Source organism: Microtus pennsylvanicus, chromosome 7 (assembly GCF_037038515.1).
Source record: "Microtus pennsylvanicus isolate mMicPen1 chromosome 7, mMicPen1.hap1, whole genome shotgun sequence".
Lineage (NCBI taxonomy): Eukaryota > Metazoa > Chordata > Mammalia > Rodentia > Cricetidae > Microtus > Microtus pennsylvanicus.
Window position 1 is genome coordinate 116,519,820 of NC_134585.1, and position 26,543 is coordinate 116,546,362.

Below are 26,543 nucleotides of genomic sequence, written 5' to 3' on the forward strand. Positions count from 1 at the left end.
CATGCTTTCTGTGCTAAGATCTAGACTAAAGACCCACTTGCCTGAGGAAATAAGTTGTATACCAACACCTGTTTAAAACCATACAGTGCTACAAGAATACACTTTTCACTTTATGAAAAGTAATCAGACTTCTCATAGTTGGGAAGGGAGTGCAATCTTTTAATACGGCCACAAGAATAAAACGTGTACATGCATGAATCAGTACATGGTCTTTAGGAACTACACTTGGTAGATCAATATCCTATTCTGGTCTTGCCTTCAGCTTGGTTCAGAAATCAATGATGATTTGTAGTTTTAAACATTCTAAGTGGAATGATCGAGTCGAATCAATTTAAAATTACATGATTTGAAAGAAGCCCGTGGCATTACTGATGATAAGGAGAGACAACATTCCCAGAGGCACAGTACTTCATGTCTTTCTTTACAAGCTAAATGAGAGGAATTTTACATTGAAAAGAAGAAAAGCTCAGAGGCAGGGCTTCCATGTATTTTTGAACAAAAGCAATCTTCGTATTAAAAGAAAAATCTCAGATCCATTTTAATAATGAGAGACAATTTCAAAAGGATTAGGGAAGAAAAAAGACCCCAGGAACCATACCAGGGTTCAGTGCTGAAGTTCACAGAATGTACACCATGTAAAATGTTAGGCAGCTGTCCAAATACATGCAAAATTAGGAAAGAGTTTGAATTCTTACATATTTGCTTCTGTAAATTTGTGTTATTCTAATGCTGCTCTTTGAGCTGCTCAAACTTATCCCCTCCTTCAGTGATTGACACCATTTAGAGACACACTATCCAGCAGCTGTTTCTGAAGATACGCTGCCTGCATGTCCAGTACCTATGCCCAGGAAGTCAGGACGTTCAGTGGTCCTGATAGCTGATGCTTCTTAACTTCTGCAGTTCAGTTCTGTAGTGGGATATTTGTACACTGTGTGAAGATGCTGTGATTGTTGTAATAATAATAATAATGATAAAGCTAACGGACCAATAGCTAGGCAGGAGGTAGAGGCTGGACTTCCGGGCAGAGAGAGAGAAACTGGGAGGAGGAATCTAGGTGCACGATTTTACTAGCAGACTCAGAGCAGTCGGGTGTGCTGTACTAAAAAGAGGTAATTTAGCCATGTGGCAGAACAAAGAATTAACAAAAATGGGTTAATTATGTTGGGGGAATGCCTGAGCTAAGGCTAAGTTTTCCTAATTGATAATAAGTCTCTGAGTCCTTATGTGCGGGCTGCTGGTCCAAAGGTAGCCCGACAAGAAAGCTTGTTACACAGCTCATTTCCTGTTTCTCTGAATGATGCTGTAGCACACAAGAACTGGTCTAGACAGAATGCCCTAGTTAATATTAATGTCAGTAAAAATGAATTCTAACTTCTGACATAAATGGCCTCATTGACTCTTACTGTGTAGACTCTGAAGGAAGGAGAGGGTGGAGGTGGGGTACTAATCATACTGGCAGACCCCACCTCAGCAGCCGGCCGTCACTTACTTCCTCAGCTAAAGTCTTACTGGATCCTAATAGAGGCACTTACACATCAAGCCGAGACAGCTAAACAAAACCCCAAATTCTTCAACCAACCTATTGAAAGATGCCAAATTCTCTCAATGACTTTTAAAACCAAGGAACAATTTCTTTTCTTGTTTTACATTTTTTTGTTATTGTTGTCATTTGAGGCAAGTTCTCACTAGGTAAACCTAGTTGGCCTGAAACTCACTATGTAGACTAGGCTGGTCTTGAACTTGTGATGAGCCTTTTCCTGGAACTCCTAAGTTCTGGAATTCCAGGTATGTGGCATTGTGCTCAGTCTAGTAGTTTCTTTATTAAAGAGAGCAGAAGTAGGGGATAGGGAGATGGCTCGGTGAGAGGACTTGTTAATGAAAGCAAGAGGACCCGAGTTCAAATTCCCAGTACCCACATTAAAGATGGGCCTATTCAGTTATAATATTAAAAACATCTGGTAGGTCGTGAATTGTATCAGAAGAAGAGTTCCCTGGAATCAGTCCTTTATTAGATTGACTTGGGAATGCCAGCTCAGTTCATATATATCAATGAGTATTTATTAAGCAGGTGCTACACATCAGAACTTGGCTAAAGACATGTTGAATGTCGTTTTGCCATTCAACACCCTCGCTGTATTAATCATGAAGTTAGGAGTTTTTCACAGTCTGCCTCCTTGATCTTGGACTTCCAGCCCTCAGCACTAAGTGATTAATTCTTGCTGAACTGCCTTCTTCAGGAATTCCTGAGATAGACATGCTGGCTTTGATTACAATGTCAAGTTGTAATCAATTTGTGCTTGATAATAAAAGCAGTCTTTTTCAAGATTACAAACTGAAATCTAGGTATACAAGGTTAGACATACAGTAGTCAAATTTTAAAAGATTTCTGCTAATGACATATGAAAGATGATAAAAGAGGACCTGACTTCATTGCCTGGGAATTTCCAGAAGGAAAAAGTGGAGACTCAAGAGAGGAAAAAAGATAAGAGAGGAATTGATAAATGAAACCCCAGCATTGCAGAAGGAAAACCAAGGTAGATAGATAGATAGATAGATAGATAGATAGATAGATAGATAGATAGATAGATGATAGATGATAGATAGATATAGATGATAGATAGATAGATACATAGATAGATAGATGATAGATAGATAGATGATAGATAGATAGATAGATAGATAGATAGATAGATAGATAGATAGATAGATAAATGGAGAGAGAGAGAGAGAAAAATAGGTTGAGAGTGATTTCTGAGTAGAAGGAAGCTGAGTCTTCAGTCTTGTCAGGTTCTGAAGGTGTTGCTAGATAAGGCTTTCCAGAGAAAGCCAGAAGACTAACACTACCACATCTAAAAATAAGCCAGGAGTAGAGCAAAGAAAGCAACAGCTAGCACGAAGACACGTACTGTCATTAGTGAAGCCCCAGAATTGTCCTTTTCAACCCTTCTCGTCATCAGAGGCTTTCTTATACGATCTTCGGTCGTAAGAATAGTTTGCCGAGCTCCGGCCCATTTTCCAGGGCCCTGTAGGCGATACTGGACAGGAGTACAGGGTCCCAGTAGTAACTGCAGTGCCAGCCTGGGGTCAGTGAAGGCCAGAGACAGAAGGTTGGGCCTCACACCCAACAACTCTGCAATCTCTTCCATGGTGTCTACGTAGTCTCCCTGGATGGTATGACGCTGGCTTTCCACATACCTAAAGCAAAGAAGACAGACGCTCAGGCTATCAGCAGTTCTGGCAAAATGCCAGTCAACTAACCAGCCAATCGGTGCTTTATGAGTGTCTATTTGTGGGCTTGATATTGTGCTAAGAGCTGTGGGAATAGGAAGGCCTGGTGTTCCCTTCCGTAAGGACCTTAGAGTGCACTAGACTGTTGCAGGAATAACTGATCACACCATCAACCCCAAATTTGTGTTTGTGTTAATTAAAAAAAATATCAACCTTGGGTCAGGAGGCAGAGCTAGTAGCTAGTTGACAGAAAGAGTCATAGTCAGAGGGAGTCTAGAAAACGGGGAGATGCACAAAAAGTTGGAGGGAGGGACTTTGAGTGTGGTCGCCCTTTTTGGTTTGGCGTGATGGAAGAGACACTCTTTATGAGACACAAGTGAAGAGGGAAGGTCAGTTAGTTGCTTCTCAATCTCTCTGAGCTAGCAGGTTTCCACCCTGGCCTCTAACTCCTGACCCTGAACTTTCTATGACCTCTTACCTCCTGTAGTAAACAACTTGTTTTTCTATGCTTGCAGCCACTCTGAGCACAGAACCCTCTCAAGTTCTTGAAAACATGAAAGTGGTTTCTGGTGGGCTTGCAGTAGAGAATCCCCAGAGCTAGGGTGTGGCCATTAGTCAAGGAGAGCACTATATGAGCTGTCTGGGAACATAATAAAATTGGCATTCTTGCTTCAAGAGTGACCCCTGTTTCTGTATGTTCTTTACTCCCCCAGACCCTTGCCCAACCACGGTTCCAGGTGGTGCAGGCGGCACACCTTTATCGCTAAATAGGACAAGACATTTGGTGGCAGCGGCAGGAGACAGATCTAGCAGGATAGAAGAGTTCTGGCTGCCTGAGACTCCAGCCAATAACTGCAGAGCTGCTATAGTTATAGGCTAAAGCAGCAGCAGATGCCAGTAGAAAACAAGACTACACTCTATGTGTTAAACATAGACACTAGGCTCAAGGAGGTCAAATGTGTATTAGGCTTCAGGCTGGATGCAAAATGGGCATGTAGGTAGTTAAGAGAGCTAGGGCTGACAAGAATAAAGTCGAAGAGAGAACAAAGGAAGGATTGTAAGTGAGGCAAACAGCAGAGTAAGGTGTGGGGAGGGAATAGGCACAGAATATAGGCATACTGATGTGGGATTTCCCTCTGTATGCTGCGATTACCATAAAGGAACTGCTTTGGGTCTATAGCAGAGCTATAGGGGAACAGAGCTGGGGGGGGGAACTAAATTGAATGCTGGGAAAAAGAAGGGCAGAGTCAGAGAGAAGCCATGTAGCCCTGCCAGAGACAGACACTGGTTGGAATCTTGTTGGTAAGCCACAGCCATGTGGTGATACACAAGTTACTGAAATGGGTTAAATTAAGATATACAAGTTAGCCAATAAGAACTCAGCAATGGGCCAAGCAATGTTTTAAATAATATAGATTCTGTGTGGTTATTTTGGTTCTGGGCGACCAGGATGAAGAAGCAGCCTCCTCCTACAGCATACAATATCTGGGTATTGCCTGCAGCAGTGGGAAAGGCAAGCCTGGCAGAGCCAGGGGATGCAATATTATGTGACATGAAAGCCACCAAGTTTCTTGATCATGGGATCCTCAGTTAGTGGGGTGCACAGAATAGGGCTTCTCTGCACCAATGTCGATTTAGGAATCTCTAGAAGCTGAGAGAGGATGGCATCCTCCGAGAGTAACTGGTCCTCTGGAGAGAGGTGGGATGGTTTACCAAGAGCAGATGTCAAGGGTTAAAGAGCTCTTAGTGGGGGAAACGTAATAAACAGTGGCATCTGTGTGGACAAAACGGATCTGGAAAGTGAATGGAAAACGAGCCTTTTGCTCTGTGATGGCTGCAGAAGAATAGTAAGACAGAGAGAGGGAACAGGGGAAAGCTGAGCCGAGCTAGCGAAGATTGAGGAATTCAAAATGAAGGACAGAAACAAATGATACGAAGTAAATTTGCGTAGACCTGGTGAGAGATGGCAGAGGACCTCTCAGATGATCACAGAGGAATTGCTGTGATGAGACTGGATTTTGGAGGAGAGGAGACAGGGAAGAACTTGCAAACTCGGTTTCCTGGGTGTTCCAGTGGCTCCGACTTCCTTAGCATGTATTCACTTACACCACAGTTGGAGGTAAGAGCTGTAGCATTCACAAAGGTTCAAGGGAAGGAAATCACCAATGCCTCCTGCAGGGTTGTCACAAGGGGTGCATCATCTCCATGCACATGAAATGCTAAAGCTGACCCTCGGTGTAAGTTCAGTGACATCCCTGGGGACTGCGCACAGTCAGAAGGTCTTTATAGAGATTAGGAAGCTGAAGGAATGAGCGTAGGGAAGTTGAAATAAACTAGTTTTGTGCCCCACAAAAGGGAGAGAAAACACTCCAAGAAGGAGTCGTAGTCCTCTCAGTAGTGAGAGGACAGTGCGGAGCCGGAGGTAAGCAGCGGAAGACCTCCAAGAGAGCAGCTTCAGGGGTCCCCTGAGTTATAGTGCAGGGGCTTGGGGGAGGAGCAAAGGATGAGAGCGCAGGACTCAGCAACTCCACCCCAGGACTTCAGCGGCAAACAGGAGAAAACAAAGCCGTTAAAGAGGGAGAAACATCCTCATCAGTAATATACCTGATGCTATGTTTTTCCCTACCGAACGCCTTTTATGCCCTAAACATAGCCTTTAAACATGTTCCATCAGCGTCTCTCTCCTTCCTGGTCCACATGGAAACCGCAGGTGCTATAATTCCCTCTGATACCACAGTATAATAGAAATCCTTAAGCCTACACATGGGGACTAAGAATAGCACAATATTCTTCTTACTGAGAAATACATAGAGAAAGTATTCACATGTCTGCCTGGGAGAATTTCTTACCTTTTCTCCATTTCCTCTCGACTCTTGTTTATGTCTTCTAGCATTTCCCTTTGTGAGGGCAATTGCTTTAGCCCTAAAGAAAAAAAATTAAAAATAGAAGTGTTAATTACTTCTGAATGAGGAATAATGCTAATAACAATACCACACTGTGGATAATTAAAAGAATTACAGGGTCTAAGAAGACATTATAAAATGTATTCAGTCCTACAAAAGTTGAGCATCTTAAATCTGAAAATCAGAAATTGGAAATGCTCCCAAATCCAAACTTGTTTTGAATATTGAAGAAGATGCCATAAGTAAAAAAAAAAATTCACAATGGACAAGTGATGCCACATAAAAGGCAGGCACAGCTGCATTAAGTCTTATAAAATGGTTGTGTGTAAAGGTATATAGGAAAAGGTTAATTAATTCCATGTTTAGATTTCGGTCTTAGTCCAGAGATAATCCATTACATGAGTCTGAATCCTGGAACACTCTGGTCCTCAGCATTTCGGACCCCCTTTCATAAGAACCCTTGCATTCTCTGTATACTTTTGTGTATCACTTATTCTATTATGCCCTGGTCTTGCAATGTATTTTTTAATTATTTCTTTTATATTTGAGATTATAATACAATTGCATTTCCCCCTCCCTTCAAACCCTCTCATATACCCCTCTCATGAAAGACCCTACAGACCCCCTCCTCAAAACCCGCAGCTAGCATGCTCCAGGGGGAATGTCCTGTTTGCTTTAAAAAAAACTCTCCAGATCAGCAGCCAGCCTGCTCCCGTAAGAACATCCCATGTGCCTGAGAGAGCAGGAGATAGAGATAGAAAGACTGCAAGGCAAGATGTCAATAAGATAGGATATCAACAAAGCAGGTTAGCTATAAGATAAGAACAGGATGACTGTTACCAGGCATCCATGCTGAGAGAGGAAACCATTCATGCCCCCGCCTCATTCTGGTCAACCGATAACCACACTTTTGCTTCTGTAAGCTTGCTTTTTGCTGACACCCTTGCTGAGAGAGGAAACCATTCATGCCCCTGCCTCATTCCGGTCGACCGATAACCACACTTTTGCTTCTGTAAACTTGCTTTTTGCTCTTCCCTATAAAAAGACCTCCCCCCAGTCTGCAGGCGCGCAAGTCCTCCGAAAGACTTGCTGCCCGCAGGTACCTGTGTTTACTCAATAAACCTCTTGCTAATTGCATCCTGTGGCCTGGTCTCGGAGTGTCCTGGTTCTGGGGTCTTCATCAGAGAGGAAAGGTCCTCTCTGAGGGTCTTTCACTCATACACCTCTTTCACAATGTATGACCTCTTTTTTCATGCATTATTACATGCACATATGTATTTTCATATATTCCCAAATATAACCTATTCAGTCTGTATAATGTTACTTTTATGTATACGTTTTCACGGTTGACCATTTGATATTGCATAACCAATTGGTGTGCTCTTTCCTGAAAAAGATTGTGTCTCCTGCTCTCAGCATTTCTTAGTTGCCCATAGCTCTTTGTGTAGGGCCGAGGTCTTGTGGTCTTTTCCCCACCCACATAGGCGTGTCTCTTGTTTTACTTGTTCAGTTCATGTCTAGTCAATCATGCTGGTGAGACTTTATGGACATAGCTTCTGACATTACCAGGAGACACAGTCTCACAAAAAACGCCCTGATCCTCTGGCTATTACAATCTATCCAACCCATTTCCCAAGTGTTCCCTGAGTCTTCGCTATGGAACTTCTTTTGTGGCTATATCCACTGGGCCCCACAACTCTGTATTCCCTTGGAAGTTATTTACTTTTCTCTGACTTCCAACTGATCCCTTAATGTGGTCTTTCAGTAAGGAGATAAAATATAGATATGAGGAAATAATAAACGTCTTAAAAGCCTAGAAGAGACACAACATTGAAGTTCATGGGAGTGAGATGCAGTTCTGCACTGGTATCTTGATAACAAAGAGGTTTTATGTTTCAGAGGAAGAAGGAAGTAAAAGACTCAGCATGCTATTTTATGCTAAAGTCTCAGGGAAGGTAACCCTCACCACCTACATTCTGTTATTTGATAAGAGTTGAGGGTAAGGTCACAGGCAACTTATAATCCTCAAACTTCACAAGTAAGTTTAAGCTCTGATGTGCAAACTGTTCTAAGAGTAGGAATTTGATACCAACGAGACCAACTAGACGAAGTCCAATTAGTATTTAAGCCAAAATAACTATAGATCAGCCAACCTTCTTCACAGGTAAATGGGCACTAGGCATTGCTCTATAAAATTCTGAAATGTATAGTTTTAGGATAGAAATTGATTTTGCCTACTGCAATTTTCTTCTCTATAGTACTAGTATCAAGCAGCTACCTCATGTCTCCTTGAACGTCCCTGGTCATGGACCTTGTATATTCCAAGGACATGGCATAATTGTTTGGCTGCTCTATCTCTGGAACGTTCTTTGTATTAATCCTCAAATCTACTTCTATGCAACTGGAAGCATATAAAAGGAGGGAAATTGGGGATTTGAGAAATTAAATATTCCACATTCTAGATGAATCTAAGCATCTCTTAATCTATGGCTGAAATTAAGTCATGATATATTGGACTTTATTTCTAATGAAAGACTCATTTACTGCCACAAATACATAACAGCTGCTTACCATCTAGATGAGTAGAGTCTAGTCCGCAGTGTACACTGGAGTTACCTGGAGAACCTTTTTCTCTAAGCTCTTAAGCCAAACCCACCTCTGAATTGAGCACTTCTGGCAATGGGATTAAAATGCATGCCTATTTAAGAAAACTTACTGATGTGTTTTTTGATGTATGTCTATGGTTACACATTACTACTTTAGATTCATTGAAAATAAATTTTCTGGCACCGTTGCCCTATAGGTTTAAAAGTACTTGCATAAACAGAGCTCAAACAGTTCACCTAGCTGTCGATGTATATCATCACTCACCTTTGAACACCTGAGTGGCCCAGCGTCCTTGGAGCTCTGAAATGGGCATAATGGCTCCCAAGGGCTGAATTAATCCAATGATCGCAAGAGTTGGCTTTTCCAGGTTAGGCGGGAAGACCTTTTTATACAAGGACACCTTGTTTTTGACAACTTTGACAGAATCTTCAAGAAAAGGAAAGGCAAAACTGTAGCCCGTGGCAAAGATGACGGCATCGATGTCGTCCTCCCGGGAGCCATCCTCAAAAATGGCAGCTGTCTCCGTGAATTCCTTCACGTTCCCTTTCACCTTCACCAAGCCAGAGATGATGCGGTTTGGCAGTTCGTCGTTGATTGTTGGGTGCTGACTCAGAGCTCTGTCAGTGGTGAGACAAAGAGCCAAGGCGAGAGTCGAGAGAAAGGGGAGAAAGGAATCAGCATGTGAGTATGATCCTGCTCTGGCAGTAAACCATGCCAGGGTTGACCCCTTCTATCTGATAAAGGTCTACCTCATACCAGCTTAGCACAGATGAGGACCTCGGGGCCTGGAAGGCTCCGAAAGGAAGGGTACTGCAGGAATGAAGGGCAGAGAGTTTTATCTGAGGAGCACATATGTGGTTTCTTAGGTAACAGCCATGTCCTGCGGCACAGTAAGGCTGCTGACCAAGTTTCAGGCAGCTCTCAAGAAATGGCGGGAATTGATCATGAATATTATGTTCAGTTCCAGTTCCAAAGGCTCAAGAGATAGACTTAAATCACAGTTTCCCAAACCACAAACAAATTACATATGTATAGCAACATATAGTCTATGTAGAGAAAGCTTTTCTGTGCATTAAATTCCTTGATTCTCCGACTTTATAAAGGAAGTATAGCAGGTGTCAGTACCCATGACTTAGAGATGAGAAAACAGGCCTGGAGAGTTAGTGACTTCCCAATATTACACAGCCTAGAATCTTAGAATGTTTGTCAAAATAGCTTTCTATACTTCTGATGGGGTAAGTAGTGTCCCCTGGGGACATCATGGGGTAGGGTGCCAGATCCCTGCTTCTAGCTTCTTGAGTCCTTTTAAAAAGACCAGTTTTGTTACAGTTAACTTGTATGGATTTTAACCTTTATATAGATTCTTTTCTACATTCCAACCTCATGATTTCATTCTCCTTTCCAAACTGGTCCCTATCTGATGTAGTTTGAATGGAATTAGCCCCCAGAAGCTCATAGGGAGTGGCATTATTAGGAGGTGTGGCCTTGTTGGAGGAAGTGTGTCACTGTGGGGGCGGGCTTTAAGGTCTCCTATGCTCATGCTATTCCCAGTGTCTCAGTTCACTTCCTGTTATCTTCAGCTCAGGATGTAGGACTCTCAGCTCTTTCTCCAGCACCATGCCTGCCTGCTCACTGCCATGTTGTATCATGATAATGAACTAAGCCTCGGAAAATGTAAGTCACCCCAATTATAAATGTCTTTCCTTTATAAGAATTGCCATGGTCATGGTGTCTCTTCCCAGCAATAGATATCCTAAGTAGACACTATCTTTTTTCTCTAAACTAGCCATCCACACAATTATGTAAACCACAAAACTATTAATCCCATATCTGCCTATACCTCTTCTGGGCAGTTTTTTCCTTCTCTAACCTGCAATGTTACAGTTCTCCGTGTACTGCCATCTCATCAGCTTTCCACACCATTTTCAGAATGGACATTTTTTTTAAAGATTTATTTGTTTATTATGTACACACTGTTCTGCCTGCTTGTATGGCTGCATGACAAAAGAGGGCACCAGATCTCATTACAGATGGTTGTGAGCCACCATGTGGCTGCTGAGAATTGAACTCATGCCCTCTGGAAGAACAGTCAGTGCTCTGAACCTCTGAGCCATCTCTCCATCCCAGAATGGACATTCTTAAAGACATTATTATGCTACCTGCTTCTTAGTGGTTTTTAAAGATTTATATATATATATATATATATATATATATATATATATATACACACACACATATATGTATATATATGTGTGTGTGTGTGTATGTGCGCGCGCGCGTGCACACGCGTATGTATACATACCACATGTATGCCTAATTCCTGTAGAGGCATTGGATCCTCTAGAGCTGACAGTACAAAGGGTTGTGAGCCTCTGATGTGGATGCTGGGAACTGAACCCAAGTCGTGTGCAAGAGCAGCAAGAGCTCTTAACCCCGGAATCATTTCTCTCCAGCATCACTTAAAATATCTGGATGGCTTTGCACTGACTTTATTCTAAACTTTATCTAGCAGACGATATAAAAGTGTTCGTGCCTCATGGACCTGAGTCTACCCAACATACTGTAATAAAGGAAAAGCCATTATGCAAGTCAGAATTTAGAGATGATCTATAAAACAATACTTTGTATGGTTTTTTAGAAAAGTCTATGTCAAGAAAAAGAGAACAGGAATATTATTTCAGGTTAAGAGAGATTATAAATATATGACAGACTGTAGTAGTATGAGTGACACATTTTTTTTGACAGGATAAAAAAAGCTTTAAAATATTGTTGAAAAAAACTGTTGAAACTTTAATATGCCAATATTTTTGGACATATTTATCAATCCTAAATTTCCTGACTGTGATACTTGTGGATGGGTATACCAAAGAGTGTTCGTTTTCTTATGTGATATATGCTGAAATATTTTAGGTAACATGTTTTAATGATTACAGTTTACTCTCACAAGGCTAAAAATAGACACCTAAGTATGTGTCTATGCTGTCTGGATGTGTACCCATTGATATTTCAAGAGGGGACAGAAAAAAAGCAAATGCAGAAAACTGCTCAAATACTTAAATCTAGGTAAGAGGTACATGGGTAGACTTTGTATTTGCTAATTGTGCAGCTTTTCTGTAGCTCTGATACTTAAACAAAAATGAAACATGGGGGAAACAATGAAATGGCTATTTTACATTTACCAGCAGGTAAGTATCTCTTGGGCCAAGACTGATGAACTGAGTTGGATCCTCGGAACCCACACACTAGAGAGAACTGACTCACACAAGCTGACCTCTGGCTCAACATGTATTCCTTGCAAGGCTTGCGATACCTCCCCCCACACAAATAAATAGATAAAATAAAAGGGGCACAATTGAGCATTTAAAATTAGTCTTTAGGAATGCTTTCGTAAAAGTTTTAACATTTATTAACTGATTGATTGTGTGTATGAGAAGAGTGTATGTCTCTGTGCGTATACAGATGTGGTCTTGTGTGTCACAGCGGCATAGGGAGGCCAGAGGAAAACTTGTATGGGTCAGTTTTTTCCTTCCATCATGTGGGGCTTGGAGATCAAACTCAGGTCATCGAGCTTGGCAGAAAGTGCCTTTCCCCTCTGAACCGTGTCACTGGCCCCAAGTCCACGCCTTATACTTTAATTTTATTCTCTACTCCTATTACAGCCCCTGCTATGCTATTGTCCCCACTCCCCACACATCCCGGCACTGGGGATCAAAGGCACTCTCACTCCCAGTAGGTGTGTGATCTACTACTAAGCTGTATCCTCAATTGCTTCACCTTTTCTCATTAAGCTGCCCAGGCTTGCTGACCTTGAACTAGAACTCATCCTGCCTCCATCTCCCCAGCAGCTAGGATTATAACCCTAACCCTGCACCATCAGATCTGTCTCTGTATGAATTTTTAAAAATCCTATTTGTTGTTTTTCTTCTCATTAGTGTTTTTAAGAGGACATCCATTTTTCCTGAATATGTCATTTCTTTTTTGGGTTGACTTTGGACAAGTTACTTTGTTTCTATAAGGCTCATTTTTTTTAAATAGTCCTAGAAAATGGGCATTAAACTAGACCAGCCTACAATTGCCATTGTAAGGTTTGAGAGAGAGCACAGGATTCACTTAGTTCTACGCTTATAGAAAGTCCTCTAGAGGGCAAGGTGTCACCTTCTGTATCCCTGTTACTATGCTGCCTTTCCCCTCTGGATTCCACAGCCAGTATGAGGAACGCCTGGCTCCCAGCAGGCTTGCTGGCTGGCTGGACAAGCGATACACTGATCTCTCCTGCTGTGTCTTTGCTGTTGATGAGTGCGTATGTAAAGAACGGATACCGCGAGAAACCAGTTACCATCCAGAAGGATGATCAGCTAACATTCTGGAAAACAGACTGCTGATTCTATGGGTATCTTAATATCATGGTAAAGGTACTTCTCCTATGAGCCCATGTCAGCAATGGTTATTTGTGTGCCTTGGCCATCTCCAGCCCCTCTCCCATCCTGGGAACATACCTGTGTTTGGGCTTCAGGCCAAACATTTCATGATTAAACCTTTGGTTCATCTGTCTTTCCAAATATCCATTTTTTATCGATGAACCACAGATCTTTGACAAATAGTAGGTAAGTCGAGAAGAGATTAGCATATCGATCGGATATCCATGTTTCCCCACGCGGTTCAGGACCCAAGTGCCTCTCCTGGTACTGAGGAAGACCTGGGACATGGGAAACACCATTTTGAGCAGTATAGCTCACAGCTCTTCCAAAGCAGCTCCATGCTTTTGTATTCCCCCTTACCCCACACAAAGCAAATAACTGTAAAAGTTAAGTTCCAACTGTGGCGATACACAGATTACTAGAAATGGGTTAAATTCAGATGTAAGAGTTAGCCAATAAGAAGCTAGAGCTAATGGGCCAAGCAGTGATTTAATCAATACAGTATCTGTGTGGTTATTTTGGGGCTAAGCAGCTGGGAACTAACTAGCGCCCTCCTTACTACACACATGTACACACAGACCGACAGAATGAGATACACATGCGTGTGCGTGCGTGCACACACACAGTATAATAAAAAGTCTTTAAAGAGCATTATGTCAAACTTCCTTGATACAATGAAATTCCTAGGTTCATTTGAAAATTTTGATTTCTAGGTTTTATATATTCAGCATCAACCCTAAAGCTGCAACTTAGGCAGTGAACAAGCCCCATGAGTTTGCTGCTGGCCTGGGTGGGCCATGTGTAGGTCTCTATGTTCGTTCCTGGGTCTTCTTCCTTGGTGAGAGTGAAGCCAAAACCAATTATTGGTGCATACCTGCTTGGCTGTGTGGCTGATCTCCACAGCCAGATCCCCTCCAGAATTCCCAATGCCAATCACAATGACTCTCTTCCCAGTGAATTCTACTGGGTTCTTATAGTCTCGGCTGTGAAAGTACTTTCCTTTGAACTTTTCAATTCCTACAAGAGAAGGGAAAATAATTATCGGGGGATGGTTTGTATGAAGACATTATTTGCCAAATCCCGTGTTTTGCTTCTTTTGTGGTGCTTAAAGCTTAAACTTCGATTTCCCACATTCTCCCTTTATTGAGCAGCTCTCTTTCCTTTCTAAATATGTTTGCTCCTTTGCTTCTCTCATTGCCTTTTGGATTTCCCCATCATAACTAATTTGCATTTTGAATTTGCAGACACAAATCCAGATAGGCTCAGAAAACCTCCACTATCCTCTCTCTTTGCATTGCTACATTTTTTTAAAAAAAATAATTCTTTTTTTCAAGATTTATTTATTTATTATTATGTATAAATGATTGATTGATTATATATAAAGTGTTCTGCCTACAGGCCAGAAGAGGGCACCAGATCTCATTATGGATGGTTGTGAGCCACCATGTGGTTCCTGGGATTGAACTCAGGACCTCTGGAAGAGCAGTCAGTGCTCTTAACCTCTGAGCCATCTCTCCAGCCCTCACTCCCACGTTTTTATGTGTGTATAGGGCATATGTGGAATATATTTTTGAAGGTAAGAGTCTAGACTAGAAACATGAAATGAAATGCTTTAATTTTTCACTTCAATTTTAGCAATTCGTTATTTCTGGGTTTTTTTTTTTCTTCTTCAGTTGATGAAAAAAATCTCTAATTCCAGCTAGCACTAATCAAGAACTCTAGATTTTCTTTAGGTCCTGAGGAAAACACAGTTATCATGAGTTTAAATACAGTCATGTGCTGTTCGGCAGGAACGTAATCATTCTAGAAACATGTTGAAACTAGATTTCATCACTGGACAGACACTATACACACCTAGGTGGCACACGTCAATAGAAAGCCATAATAAGCATGAGTGTGGGAAGCTGTGGCTGCCATAATACGGCCTATGACTCTATAGCACACTTTTTAAATACAAGAAGAATTTCACCAAGGACAGTACAGTGAGTGCAGAACAAGTAAGTTACTCGTTGTCCAGTGTTACATTTTAACAGGCCTACATGCTATAATTTTAAACAACTTGACAGCAGAATAGGTTGGCTTACACCACACCCTACCAACAGCACTGCGGGCTTCAGGTCACAGTGGCTAAGCCCTAACAAAACCACAGAACTCCGCGACTCTGTCACAATATTATGGGCCTACCATGGCATAGGTCATTGACGAACAATGACATCTGTGGCTCATGATGAAACACAGACCTCTAGCCTTTTCCTCTAGCCTTTCAAACTGTCACCGTGTCCACTTCCAAAATGGCAGCAATACACATTACCCTGACATCCTCAGGAAAATGTATTTAATTAGAGCAAGACCTTATTTTTAAGAATGGCTCAGCTCATGCCCCTCCCACTCCTCCTCGGGGGGGGGGGGTGTCAGTAACAGTCACGGTGGCAGTGTCTTCCCTCGTGGTAGGTTACTCACCAGGAAAGCATTCCAAGGGTAGGTGAGCGTCTGTGTGATGGCCTGTGCAAACCAGGACTCCATCGAAGACACCTTCCTGCTTTTTCCCTCCACATTCAGTGGTCACCATCCATTGGCCTGAAGTAGAGAAATCAGGTTGCTTCTTCACACTGCACACTGTGGTCTAAAAAGGGACAGGGAACTGTAACCACCGCCTGTAGAGTATATGTCTTCCCTGACACAACTCCCTGCAGAATGGTACAAAAGGGGCTGTCACAGGCACCATCAATTATACGGCTTCCGTAGGGATATTTGATTCACATACTCGGATAGTAACGGGGCAGGCTACAAAATTGGATAAGCAATCGAATGCTCCCAGAACACATACAGATTGCTAGGTGTCTTAGTCTGTGTCCTATTGTTCTGCAGGACCTGAATAAAACCGGAGGCTTACCCCAGGCATTAGTGACATAGGCACAAACGATCCGTTCCTCCTCCATCCCTTGATATTCCCCACCGCCGTGTCTGTTTATCCCAGTCCTGTGTGCAGTGGCTGGCCTTGAACATATGACTCAGATACAGCTCTCCCTTTCTACCAGGAACAGAACATAACCCTGAAGGCCCTCAGTGTATGAAATTGAGTCTTTCTCTGCCTTCTACAGCTGTTCATTTCACAAGCGACTCTAAAGAGGCTGTGAGATGGGGTAACTGGCAGGATAATTTTTAACTTTGTAGAATAAACAAATAAATCAATAAGCAAATACGGGTTACTCTACACAACATAACAAGAATGGTGTGCATCTGGAGCCTCGGGCATGCTGTCTTAGCAGACTGAAAGAGATCCCACCAAGCCCTGCCATCTTGAACTACACAACGTTCTTTCTGTCACGAGCATTTAGACAGATCAGTGCTTCTGCTTGGATCACACCTTTGTTCCGTCTTCTCTTGGCAGATTCCTCTTCACCCCTGGAGACTCAGTCCAGATAGAATCTGTTCTGTGACAAACTTCCCTGCAGCCTGGTGCGTCATGTCCTGATGGGCAGCCATGGGCAGCTCTCCTCAGCATGGGCCACTTTTGCTGTGCCTCTTCATTTTTAGCAATTCTATAGATCATACAATTTTTCTCTGCCTCGTTTTTTTGTCTCTGCATTTTTCTTTTACTGCTTGGTACAGTGGCAAGCTTATTCAAGATGTGTTTCTCTTAAACAAAGGACATCCATGGGCTGCAAATTTCTGGCTTTGGAAGTTGTTGAATGTTACTTTGGGTACGATTTAGCAGAATAGCAAGGAGACGGTTTGGGCTTTTGCCAGAAGTCATAAATATGTGCTATTTTATGGCTATGATTACAGATTAAAGAAACATGACAGAAAACTTCACAGAAAGAAGGAACCAGGAACCATCTGGGATAATCATATTGTTTTATAGACAAGAAAATTGATAGAAATTGAAGATGAGAAACTCATTTGTCTAAGAAACTCATTTGCCTAGTTAATCTATGGTAGACCAAGGACCATAATTCAAGGTGTCTTTGGCAAGACAAGATACATGCCTATTTCAAGCCAGTCTTGACAGATAATGATGTAGGTCGGTCTTCTATCTATCGGTTGTTTCGTTGGTTAATTAATAAAGAAAACTGCTTGGCCTGATAGGTCAGAACATAGGTGGGTGGCGTAGACAGAACAGAATGCTAGAAAGAAAGGAAGTGAGACAGTCGCCATGATTCTCCCACCTGAGACAGATGCAGGTTAAGATCCTTCCTGGTAAGCCACACCTCGTGGTGCTACACAGATTACTAAATATGGGTTAAAGCAAGATGTGAGAATTAGGCAATAAGAGGCTGAAACTAATGGGCCAGGCAGTGTTTAAAAGAATACAGTTTCCATGTAATTATTTCGGGTAAAGCTAGCCGGGTGGCGGGAAGTGGCTGCCACTCCTATTACAGCAAGATAACACAGGCAAATGAAGCTTCGTGATTCATTGACCTGACAAATGATTTCAAGCAGGAAGCAAATAAAATCTCTTACCTTGAACTGGATATATTTTAGTAGGTCAAATTCTTTAGCATACATCCTGAAGTACTCAAGGACCTGGGAGTTGTGCATGTAGTTGGGGTAATGGTCTGGGATGGGGTAGTCGCTGAAACACATCATTTCCTTAGAGGTGTTGATGACCACAGACTTGTAGATGCTGGCCCTTCCTTCTTCACGGATTTCCTGTGGCAAATAAGACATTTTTATGGCAACTTGAGACTCAACCTCATGGTTTGTAAGTAGCCGAGAGCATGGTAAAGTTATCTAAGTTATCTGAGTAAAACGGATTTTAACCAACACACACAGTGCCACATCTCCCGATATCTGTCTCCCTTGCAGTCATTTCTTTGCTCTTGAAACTGAATTGTCTTTATAACTTTCTTTTAGCCAGCAGCATACAGTTGACACAGCATTGAGTACCTTCCAAGACCAAATCATAAGCAATCTTGCAGTACCTGGTTGAGATGCTTTGAAAGCTCACTCTGGTGGGAGCCAAAACTCATAGAAGCAGTCCAGCTATCCTGAGACCACTGTATTGTTAGGAAGCACCAGAGGCCCATAGAGAGAATATCTGAAACTGAGAATTATCCAGCTAGCTCCAAGGAACCCCAGCCATCCCTACTGAAGTTCTAACTGTGTAAAGAGTCTGTCTCCGCCGTCCTCTAATTACAACACGCAAGTCCCAAGTGAGAAGTGCCAGCACGCATTGCAGCACTGTCCAAAAACACCTAGAAATCCAGGTGTGAGGCTGCAGGTGGCTCAGCACTTAAGAGCACTGGCTGCTCTGGCAGAGGATCCAGGTTCACTTCCCAGCACTCACGTGGAAGCTCACAACCATCTCTAACTCCAGTTCCAAAAAACTTGATGTCCTGTGCTGGCCTCCGAACACACACATGCGGTGCAAAGACATCCATTCAGGCAAACCACCCATTCACATTTGAAACAAAAGTCAGGTGTGCTGGTGAGTGTTTATAATCCCAGCAGTGAGGAGGTGGGGATCTCTGGAGCTAGCTAGCCCAACCAGCAAAGCAACGTTCCCAGGGAGAAACACTGTCTCAAAAACAAACAAACAAACAGGAGGATGACTTCTACATGCATGCACAAACATGTGGATGCACACACAAACGCGCACAAAACATGCATGCATACACATATACACACACATACACAAAACCCTACAAATTTTAAATATATGTAAGAATATTGAAAGTGGCCTGCTATAACTTTCAGTGAAAAAGTAATAAGTACTATGTAATTAAATGTACATCCTAATCATATAATTTTTTATATAATTATTTGTTATATACTCTCTCCCTTGTTTAAGTTGAGTACAATGTATTAATTATATATAATTTATGCATGTAATTTTAATAAAGAAAATAGTTTAAAAGGTAGAATTTTTCTTTTGTTTTTATTAAAATATTTATAAAACACTTATGATAAAGCAAAAGGCTCAGCAGACTAGTATAGAAAGACACTTCCTCAAGTCAATAAAAACAATTTAAAACATGCAATCAGGTAATAGTATGCTTAACAGTGAGAGACTAAGTGATTTAAGCTTTAAAAAATAATTTAACTTTCTTTTGTGTGCACTGATGTGAAGGTATTAGATCCCTTGGAATTAGAGTTACAGACAGCGATAAGCTACCATGTGGGTGCTGGGAACTGAACCCAAGTCCTCTGGAAGAATAGCCAGTGTCCCTGACTGCTGGGTCATCTCTCCAAGTCCCTAAGTGTGTTCATTTGATTAAGAACAAGGATGTCCTTTCTTGCCATGGGCAAGCACTGTACTGGAAGTCCTATAAGTCATGAAAGAGGAAACAAAAACTAACTTTGTGACCAGTTATGTATGCATTTATGTAAAAACAAAATCCCAAAGACTAAAAAAATAAAACTGCAACTATTGGATTACAGGCAGGCCATACAAAACAAGGTCAGCCACAAGTCACTGTAGCCTAGGGGACGGCTCAGTTTCAGTGCTTATCTTGCAAGCCTGGAGACCTAAATCCAATTCCTGGAACCTATATGAAAAAAATGCCAAGTGTGGTGCCAGGTGCTTGCAATTGCAACAGCAAAGAGGTGGAAGCAGATGGCTCCCCAGCACTTGCTGCCCGGCAGCCTTGCTTTCTTAGCAAGTGCAAGTGGGAGAAAGAGACCATCTCTCATAAAAGATGGACCATGCCCGAGGAACAAAGCTTGAGGTTGCACACATGTGAACCTGCAAATGGGCACACCTGTACATGCATGCGTGCACACACACACACACACACGAGGCATGTACACAGTCAGTTACATGACCAAGCGTGGTAGTTCAGACTTGTAAGCTCAGTACTTGGAAGATGAGCCGAAGAATCCCGGCTACAGAGAAAGACCCTCAAAAATAAACAAGTAAGTAGACTACCTGTATGCAAGAAATGAGCAATTGGAATTCAGGCCATCCCCCTATTAAATACTTAGGCATAGATCTAACGAAAGATGTATAGGGCAATATGAGTAAACTACAAAACAGAGAAAAATACCGATCAAAGACTGAAATAAATGAGAGCTGTTGTCTTTGTGGATTGGAAGAATTAATACTGCTAAGATGCCTGCTCCCCCTGCCTTCCCCTGAAGACACAGCATGGTCCTGGCAGCAGCGCAGCAACCAGGGTACAACTCTCAGCAAACGGATTCTGAAGACTCCTGGAAGCAGCCAACAGTCCTGAGTGTGGCTGGCCATAGTAACTTTCTTCTGAAGGCAGAAACGGGGGTGAACTTTGCAGCCGTCAAGCCTGACACACTCCACTGCAAGCTCGGACACAAAGGTTAACACAAACAGTGCAAAGTCAAAACAAGAACGATCACACTAGAAACAAGATTTCACCTCGAGGCTCGTCCTTTCCATGCGGAAGAACCTCAGGCCAGCTATGAGAAAAATACCAGACTCATTCTAAGGAGGAGATTCTACAAAATACCCGACCAATCCTCCTCAAATCTGCCGAGGAGATCCAAACCAAGGAAGCAAAACTAATGAATTAAGAAAGCCTAAGAAATCGTCATAGCCAAGAGGAGCCTGGAGAGACATGACTATCAAATATTACAGGGGTCCTGGAATAAAAACAAAACAAACAAACAAAACAACAACAACAACAAAACCAAACGAACAAAACCAGCAGCAGAAAGAACTAAGTAGATCTAAGTGCAGCGTGGGCTTATGGGTACTGACCCCACCAACCATGAAAAATTAGGGTAAGATGCTAACAATAGGGGAACTAGACAAGATCCCAAGTGGTCACAGATGTAAGCCACGATGCCTCCAGAAAACTTATAAAATTAGTATCAGAAAATATTAATCTATAACACAAAGGAGGCAATACTAGTTTTGAAGGCTAAACAGAAAAAGAACAGAGATAGCAAAAGACACATCTGAAAGTATATTTGCGTGATAGGTGAAACAAAGAGGAAGAGGCAAGTGGGAGCAGTGGCATCGGAGAATGAAAGAAAATATCCAAACCCCAAGGACTCCTCACTGAAAAGGGAACTCTGGTGTTCTTAACAGGGTACTTGCTGCCAACGGGAGAGCCTGAAGTGCTGGGATCGAGTCTGTATGGGACATCCACAATTAGCTGATTAACTAATTAAATCTGATGGTGTGGAGAGAAGGACAAGACTCCAAATAATAGGACGGGAGTGGCAATAGATGTCAATAAATAAATTCTCAGGGAATCACTATAATGATTACTAGCCATGTGAAATGTCCAGTAAAACATCAGTGTCCAATATCTCAGCTTCCACAACTGTATGATGGACAAGTGAGAAGATGAGGGTTCCCAGCTCCTGGAGCATCCCGAGCAGACACCAGGTCAGTATGCTCCTCAGGGACTCAGTTAGTTAGTTTTGTTCTTGAGACAGGATCTTACTATGTATCTCTGACTGTCCTGGATCTTCCTATATATACCAGGCTGGCCTTGAACTCACAGAGATCTGCCTGCCTCTGCCTCCTGAGTGCTTGGATCAAAGGCATGGGCCACTGTATTTTAAATGGCCCAGCTAGAATTTAAATTCTTATTTAGTAGTTTGTTTATCTATCTATATCATTTCAGAAATCTGCCTGCCTCTGCCTCCTGAGTGCTGGGATGAAGGCTGTGGGCCATTAAGCCTGGCGCAGGTGCTGATTTAAACATAAGTCTATTGGGAGGCTAATGCATGCCAGGTGCCCTGAGCGGCTTTAGAATGCTGAGCCTTGAAGACATGGCTGTTTTGACAGAAGCCAGGGCATTATGACCAAACCTAGCTGGCTGATGCTCATAAGGTAGTGAAATTCTGCCAAGAGGACAATCAGAAAATACATGCCATTAGACCTTTAGAAGATAATGATTTCAAGCCACTTTAGCAACCTAAATCACAAACCTGACATTCTGGCAGGATGTTGGATACTCTCCCAGCTTCCTCTGCTCGCGTGTTGGTTTCATGCTTGCCTAGGAATTGCTAAACCTGGCCCTGAAGCTTAGCAAGAGGTATTAAGTATGCAGGTCCAAGGCTAGGCCTACTGAATAATATCTGGCACGCTGCCCTGTGCACCCAGCACTGTCAGAAGCGACCAATTACTCAGTAACTTCCTGTTCACAATAACTTTATACAGTAAGCACTTGCAGGAAGAGCGGACACGGAGAAGGTAAGCGATTTTCCCAAAGTCATACTCTTTCTAGATGCTAGACAAAGACTTTGAAGCTAAAATTGTTGTCCTCAAGCCTTTCAGCCCTTGCCCGAGGCTGATAGAAGAATGGGTGGGGTCTCCTAAGGGGACCCGTTCTTCCTCTGAATAAGGACGAACGCCCAGCAGAGTGGATGTCTCTCTGCCCAGGGCCGTGATGCAGGGCTGCACTTCCATTCAACTGTGCGGTGCCATGCAGCTTCTTCTAAGGAGGTGGCTGGCACTGCTGGACTTGATGAAAAGCGAAACACGCTCCTGGCACGTCAACACCATTCCGAAAGTGAGTTCAAGATGCCAGCTCAGAGCTGGCCAGTTTGAAAATCAGCGGAGGTGGCCGATATTCATTTAATAAGACAGCTCTCACTCCAGCAGAAAGTGCTTTCTTTGGTTCTCTTTGTTTGATTGAGACAGATCTACAAAGCCCTGGCTAGTATTGAGCTCGCTGTGTAGACCAGGCTGACCTCCAGCTCAAAGGGATGGGCCTGCCTCTGCCTCCCTAGTGCTGGGATCAAAGACATCCAGCAATGTGCCCAGCTACTATTTTCAACACATCCTAATGACTTGCCCAGTTGTAAAAGCATAGGGTTCAGATGAAACCCAGTGGACTAAAGGAGAGAAGGGAGCAAAGGCCGAGGAATTTGACCTTCTCTTCTCAAGGGAAGGGCAGGTTTAAAGTAAACAGGGCAATCTTGTTTGGATTTTGTTTTTGTTTTTATTCTCTGTATAGTCCTGGCTGTCCTGAGCAATCTTATTTTTATATTCTGTTCAGGGACTAGGATTGTCAGGGTTACCTCAAGTGAGAAGGAAATGTGTGCGTTGTGTGTGTATGTGTTCTCTCTCTCTCTCCGTGTGTGTGTGTGTGTGTGTGTGTGTGTGTGTGTGTGTGTGATGCACCCGCACACACTACATGTAAAGGCCAAAGATCAATGTTGGGTTTTCTTCTTAATTGCTTCCTGCCTTATGTATTTGAGACAGGGCATTTTACTGAGCCTGGAGCCTGGCTCATTGGGTAGCCCCCAAGTCTCACGAATCCTATCTTGGTGCCCCCGTGGTTGGGATTACAAGGGCATGCTGCTTGTCTTTCTTTCCTCTCCTCTCCTCTCTTCTCCTCTCCTTTCCCTTTCTTTTTTCCTTCCTCCTTCCTTTCTCCCCCCTTTTTCCTTCCTTCCTTCCTTCCTTCCTTCCTTCTTTCCTTCCTTTCTCCCTCCCTTTTTCCTTCCTTCCTTCCTTCTTTCCTTCCTTTCTTTGTTCCTTCTTTTCTTCCTTCCTTCCTTCCTCCCCCCTTCCTTCTTTCCTCCCTTCCTTTCCACATGAGTGCTGGGATGAAACTCAGGTCTTCTAGCAGAAAACCTTTAGCAGCTTCTAAAAAAGCCATCTCCCCAGCCTCAGGATTAAAAAAATATATTATTTCTTTTCATTTTATATGCGTGAGTGCTTTACCTGCCTGCATGTTTGTGTACTATGTTCACACCTGATGTCTGAGGAGGTCAGAAGAGGGTGTCAGGTCCCCTGAAGCTGGACTTCCGAGCTTGTAAATTGTCATAGGGTTCAGAGCAAGCACTCTTACCTGCTGCTCCATCTCCCCAGCCCCATCCCAGGGATAGCTTTTAATAGAAAGGAAGGCAGAAAGAATCTCAAGCAGACACTCAGCTCGTCATCTGCTCTCATGGACCAGGAACAAGCAGGCAACTTCTAATGTTTGCTGCTTCTCCACTTCACAGATTTCTTTTTCCCGTTTTTGAATAGCAGGGAAGTTCAGAAACACACAAGCAAACAAAACCATTTTCATGGCAACAGAAAAAGGAAAATAACTGACATTTGTGTTTCATTTTGCAACCAGCCTAGAGAAAGGAACACGCCTAAAATCTGAGGTGACAGTTGCCAGGGCAGAATTCAGTCACCGTCTTCCTTATTCCGTGTACGGGATTACACACAGGAGTCCCACAGGAGTTGAAAGGAGTCCTTCAGCTGGAGGGGCTCAGGAGATTTACCTGGAACCTCCACAGTCCTCCGATGTCATCAGACCTTTCAAAGCAGACAGGTTCCAAGCCTTCTTCCAGACAGCACTTGATGCAGGTGAGCCCACTTGCTCCTGATCCAATTACAGCGATCCTTTTCTTGGTCATGGTGAAGCTGGGTCAGCGTCACTTGTCCTAGAGAAAGAATGGGAAGAGAGACAGTGAACACACATCAAGCCACATGGAAGACCTGGGCCATGGCACACAAATAAATGTAACAAGACGTGAGTCTGAGGACCGACCTAGTGGGTCCTCAGGGGAAGTGCCGACTCAGGGCAAGGTCTCCGCTAAATACAGCAGTGGCCAGTGGGGAGGGGCTGTACCGCCCCACCTCCTATCCCGCCCACCCGAGGGCGTGCACACTTCTATAAAGGAAAACAGCTCAGTAAGTTTTGGGAAGAAATGAAAACAGTAATAAAGTAACATTGTATACGTTTTACTCTCCAGCTTTTCAGCAGCATCCACACAGGGAGAACGGCCCTCCAGCTCCATCCCTTCCCACTTTTCTTTCTGTGCCTGCTTTCAACTTCCTGCTTTTATTTTAAAGTGATAAAGACCCGCTAAACTTCATAAGCTAAGCTTGCTCCAAATACTGACAAGAAGAAAGTTTCCTTTCTAGAGTGCCTTCCAACAGGTGCTCTATCCTGGCTCCTTCTCCTCTCCCCACTTCAGAGACCAGTTGATACTAGAGTAAGAATTTAAGATCGCTGTGTGCGGAGCTGACGCCTGGGGGCGGGGCGAGGGAGCGGGAGGGTGGCGGGGCAGTGACAAGTGTTTTGCGCTTCCTAGGTAAAGAGGCTTCCAGGTCAGCCGCAGAGATCGAAGCACACACACAAAATTTCACTTAAATGCATATGTTTTCCTTTTAACGTGATTTCTTTCTAAAAATTCCCACAAGTCATGTATGAAGCCCTGAACCATGATCCGCCTTGTATAACACTACTCCGTGTGTTGACTTTGCTCAAAACGGTTTGGTGCCAGCCAATGTCTGCCCTTGGTTCTGATTTACTGGTCTCTCCCTTCCAGACCAATGGTAACAGTTTTTGAGGATTCTCCAGCCATGGTTCAAAAGGCTTATAGAAAAACAATCATGTAAACAGCTCAGCCAACCCAGGAGGCAGGGACTACTATGATCACCTCCAGTGTGCAGTGGGAAAAGAGGCGAAGTAACATGCTGGAGGCGACCCAGAGAAAGGGAGGGAGCCTGGCAACGCAACCCTCCTACACCCCCCCCACCCCCGCAGCCTGGCTCAAGCCTGGGCTCTCAGCCTTCACGCGCGCAGCCTGCGGATATTTTCACTTCTTATTTAGCAGCTTGCCCTTCGGCCATTTCCTCACTTCTTTGATATCCTTTTTCGCCTAACACCTGCTGGTTCACATTTGTACGTCAGTTGAATCGCTTTTTGTAACTTGACCATCACGTGGTTTATTTCAACTGCTTTAAAGTGAATTCAAAAAATAAGTCCTTGGCTCGGAGAGTCATTTTGCTGTCTCAGGAAACCTCCTGCCAAGTATGTGATCTAAATTATATGGAAACATAGCAAACACCCGTGGGGGAATCCACAAGACTGCACCACGAAACAGGGGGATAGAGCCTCCAAGCCTGCTGGACAGAACTGCCCATGGTCAGGGTAGGTGTCGCACCTCACTGAATCCTCTTTGGGAATGCTCTCACAGACTTGTGCCACCAATCCCATAGGTGATTCTAAAGCCAGTCAAGCTGACAATGAAGACTAGCCAAAATGAGTGTGTTCAGACTTTCTGCAGAGGTCAAAACAATAGTGAATTATTTTTGAAAAGTAATTTAGGGGTATGAATGTTTTGACTATATGTATATCTGTACAGCATGTGCCTAGTGCCCACAGAGGCCAGAAGACTATGCCTCATCTCCTGGAGTAGAAGTTACAGATGGCCGTGAGCTGCCGTTTGGTTGCAGGGAACTGAATCCAGGTCTTCTGACAGGGCAGAAAGTGTTCTTAACTTCTGAGTCATCTCTCTAGCTCCCATTATATGCTCATATTTTTCCTAATTCTTTTTGCCAAGTGGGCATTTTGCTTGCATTCATTCAATAGATATTCCCCTTTGGGGGCCACTTCTCTTAAGGTGGTGGCTATACGTAGTGGAATGCATCTGAGTCTTGACTGAGATAGCCGCTGGAGTCAGTTGCTTCACGCTGGCAGATTGGGATAGGATCTGACTTAATATT

The 26,543-nt window shown here is 43.2% G+C and overlaps 1 protein-coding gene across 2 annotated transcripts; it reads right to left on the reverse strand.

Moving 5' to 3' along the window:
• Positions 1-135: 135 nt before the first annotated feature.
• Positions 136-24,861, reverse strand: Fmo5 (flavin containing dimethylaniline monoxygenase 5). Of its 2 annotated transcripts, none has more exons than XM_075981813.1 (9): positions 24,771-24,861; positions 24,311-24,472; positions 17,621-17,809; positions 15,617-15,779; positions 14,031-14,173; positions 13,235-13,434; positions 9,003-9,355; positions 6,078-6,150; positions 136-3,195 (listed from the first exon to the last, which is right to left on the reverse strand). In XM_075981813.1, the coding sequence occupies exons 2-9, from the start codon at positions 24,443-24,445 to the stop codon at positions 2,850-2,852; spliced, it is 1,602 nt and encodes a 533-aa protein (XP_075837928.1). In that variant the 5' UTR covers positions 24,446-24,472; positions 24,771-24,861; the 3' UTR covers positions 136-2,849. The 2 variants fall into 2 exon arrangements, with proteins under 2 accessions (XP_075837928.1, XP_075837926.1); XM_075981811.1 differs by lacking the exon at positions 24,771-24,861 and adding an exon at positions 24,580-24,632.
• Positions 24,862-26,543: the final 1,682 nt, after the last annotated feature.

Bases quoted from the DNA above. Each gene is read 5' to 3' on its own strand.
- Fmo5 (XM_075981813.1), bottom strand. From the start codon at position 24,445: ATGACCAAGAAAAGGATCGCTGTAATTGGATCAGGAGCAAGTGGGCTC. The intron at 14,174-15,616 runs GTGAGTAACCTA...CTTCTCTTGTAG, and splicing joins ACCCTTGGAATGCTTTCCTG to GAATTGAAAAGTTCAAAGGA. The intron at 3,196-6,077 runs GTAAGAAATTCT...TCTTTGCTTTAG, and splicing joins CGAGAGGAAATGGAGAAAAG to GTATGTGGAAAGCCAGCGTC.